The sequence below is a fragment of the Alligator sinensis genome, unplaced genomic scaffold, assembly GCF_000455745.1.
Source record: "Alligator sinensis unplaced genomic scaffold, ASM45574v1 scaffold1542_1, whole genome shotgun sequence".
In the NCBI taxonomy this organism is placed as follows: Eukaryota; Metazoa; Chordata; order Crocodylia; family Alligatoridae; genus Alligator; species Alligator sinensis.
In genome coordinates, this window is record NW_005842452.1 from 1021145 (window position 1) to 1024247 (window position 3103).

Here is a 3103-nt window from a genome sequence, read left to right on the forward strand (position 1 = left end):
GGACGGGGATTGGGGGCAGGGTCCCTGAGGCCAGGGACCCCTGGGGCAGCCCCCCCACCCCTAGGCTGACGGGCGTGCGGCCCCGCAGGCTTCGGCTCCTTCGTGGACAAGACGGTGCTGCCCTACGTGAGCACGGTGCCGGCCAAGCTGCAGAACCCGTGCCCCGAGCGGGGCGAGCAGTGCGCCCCCCCTGCCAGCTTCCACCACGTGCTGCCCCTCACTGCTAACGCCAGCGAGTTTGAGCGCCGTGTCGGGCACCAGCGCATCTCGGGCAACCTGGATGCGCCTGAGGGCGGCTTCGATGCCATCATGCAGGTGGCCCCTACGTGAGCACGGTGCCGGCCAAGCTGCAGAACCCGTGCCCCGAGCGGGGCGAGCAGTGCGCCCCCCCTGCCAGCTTCCACCACGTGCTGCCCCTCACTGCTAACGCCAGCGAGTTTGAGCGCCGTGTCGGGCACCAGCGCATCTCGGGCAACCTGGATGCGCCTGAGGGCGGCTTCGATGCCATCATGCAGGTGGCCGTGTGCGAGGTGGGTGCTCACATGCGGGTGCAATGGGGCCCTTGTGTGAGTGGGGGAGCGCTGCACAGCTGTGTATGTCCACACGTGTGTGAGCCCAGGGAGGCTGAGTCCACAAAAGTGTGTGTGCATGGCAGGGTGTGTGTACAGCTGGGAAGGAAGGACGCGCATGGGTGTGTGAGCACACTTGTGCAGACAGCCATGGGTGTGCTTTCATCTTGCTTTATGTGTGCATGTGTCTGTGCATGCACAACTGGGATTGTGTGTTCACAAGTGGACCAGTGTGTGCATGAATGAAGGGGTGTGCATATGCATGGCTATGAGCGTGAATGGAAGAGGAGTGAGCATATGTGTGCAGACAACTGTAGTGTGCATTTGCGTTGCCTCATGTGTGTGACTGTGTGCTCACAAGTGTGTTGGTGCATGTGCGAATGAAGGGGCACGCTAGTGCACAGCCGTGAGTGTGCGTGAGTGTGAATGGAGGAGGGGTGAGCACACATGTGCAGACAGCTGCGGGCGGCTATTCAAGCATGTGCTGTGCACAGCTGTGTGCTCACAAGCCCACAAGGGTGCTCAGGGTGTGTGTGCACAGAGGTGGGTATGGAAGCAGGGTCACACGTGTACCCAGGGGTGTGTGTGCACGAGTGTGTGGGGTGCACAGGGCCTGGGCGTGCCGGTGCTGGTGCCCATGCAAGCGGGCAGGGGGCCGCAGTGGTGCCAGGCCCTCACCTCCCGGCCCCTCCAGAAGCAGATCGGGTGGCGAAATGTGACACGGCTGCTTGTGTTCACCTCGGACGACACCTTCCACACGGCCGGCGATGGGCGCCTGGGTGGCATCTACCTGCCAAGTGACGGGCGCTGCCACCTTGGCCCTGATGGCTTCTATGTCAAGAGCCACGTCTACGTAAGCCAGGGCCAGGGCCAGCCTGGGAGCGGGGCCAGACTCCTGGGTTCTTTTCCTGGACCCAAGAGTGGTGGTGGGTGGGGGGTCTAGGGAGGGAAAATGCATGGGACTGGGGCAGGGAAGCAGCTGGACGCCCCCAGCTCTTGGAGGAGAAGTGAAGCTTAGTGGTTATAGCAGGAGCCAGGACTCCTAGGTCCGTGTGTGCTGGGCTCTGGCACAGGGGCAAGGTGGGCACCAGGACTCCTGGGTCCCTCCGGCAGGGTGGGCACCTGGACTTCTGGGTCCTGTGCCCCGCCTGGCACTGATGCCGGCACCCTCTCCGGCAGGACTACCCTTCGGTGGGGCACCTGGCCCAGGTGCTCTCGGCCGCCAACATCCAGCCCATCTTCGCCGTGACGGCTTCGGCGCTGCCTGCCTACCAGGTGGGTGCTGGGGAAGGGGGCCGCCTGGGGCGTGGAGCAGGGGTCGGGGGCCTCTGCCTCGCTCAGCTGCCCCCACCTGCAGAAGCTGAGCAAGCTGATCCCCAAGTCGGTGGTGGGGGAGCTGAAGGAGGACTCCAGCAACGTGGTGCAGCTCATTGCCGATGCCTATAATGTGAGCTGGGACCCTGGACCCCAGACCCCACCGGGGTTGCAGGGGGCTGGCTGGGGGTTTAGGGGCCTGACTGGGGATGCAGGGGCCTGGCTTCAGGTGCAGGGAGTTGGCTGGGGGTGCAGGGCAGTGGCTATGGGTGCAGGGGACTGGCCACAGGTGCAGAGGGATGGCTGGGGGTGCAGAAGACTGGACATGGGTGCATGGGCTGGGGGGTGTAGGGGGCTGGTTGGGGGTGCAGAGGGGTGGCTGTGGGTGCAGAGTGATGGCAATGGGTGCAGGGGGCTGGCTGGGGGGTACAGGGACTTCTGACCCGCTCCTGTACAGAGCCTGTCATCCACGGTGGAGCTGCAGCACTCAGCGCTGCCGCCCGGCGTGTCCGTGACCTATGAGTCGCACTGTGGGCCGGGGGCCGAGGAGGCCGGGCCCCCACAGGCTGAGGGCGGGCGCTGCTCTGGGGTGCACATCAACGAGCAGGTGAGCCAGGGGTGTTGAGGCGGGATGGGGCAGGGGGTCTCTGCAGGGTCCCCCGGCTCACTGCCCTCCCACCCACAGGTGGAGTTCTGGGTGACAGTGCGGGCAGGCGCCTGCCTGCAGGGCACTCAGGGCTTCACGTTGCGGGTGCTGGGCCTGGCCGAGGAGCTGCACGTGGCGCTGGAGACGAGTTGTGGCTGCGACTGTGGTCCTTCCCTGCCCCGTGCCCCGCACTGCGCCGACCTTGGCAACCTCACCTGTGGCGTCTGCAGGTACTGCCCAGCATGCGTGGGGGGAGGCATGTGCATGTGGGGATGTGTGTGCAAGAGCTCCTGTACATGTACACAGGGATGTGTGCACAGGGGTGTGTGGGGTGTGCACTGGGCGGTGCATGCGGGGATTTGTGCAAGAGTACCCATATAATGTGCATGGGGATGTGTGTGCGCAGGGGCGTGCATTGAATGGTGCATGGGGGGGGGCGTGTGTGCATAAGAGCCCCCGCACATGTGCATGGGAGGTGTGTGTGAGGTGTATACTGGGGCATGTGTGCACAGGGGTGTGTGCAAGGGGCGTTTGAATGGCTGTGTGTGCAATGCATAGAGGCATGTGCCTGGGG

The 3103-nt window shown here is 64.8% G+C and overlaps 1 protein-coding gene across 1 annotated transcript in view; it reads left to right on the forward strand.

Moving 5' to 3' along the window:
- The window catches only part of ITGB7 (integrin subunit beta 7), a gene marked incomplete at its 5' end in the record, with an annotated part of 7168 nt that overhangs the window by 2206 nt on the left and 1859 nt on the right, over window positions 1-3103 (forward strand). Inside the window, 7 exons of the mRNA XM_006030618.2 lie at window positions 89-315; window positions 516-530; window positions 1264-1422; window positions 1749-1844; window positions 1927-2016; window positions 2341-2490; window positions 2569-2759. Of these exons, the coding sequence (XP_006030680.2) occupies window positions 89-315; window positions 516-530; window positions 1264-1422; window positions 1749-1844; window positions 1927-2016; window positions 2341-2490; window positions 2569-2759 (928 nt within the window). The remainder of the gene's footprint in view (window positions 1-88; window positions 316-515; window positions 531-1263; window positions 1423-1748; window positions 1845-1926; window positions 2017-2340; window positions 2491-2568; window positions 2760-3103) is intronic.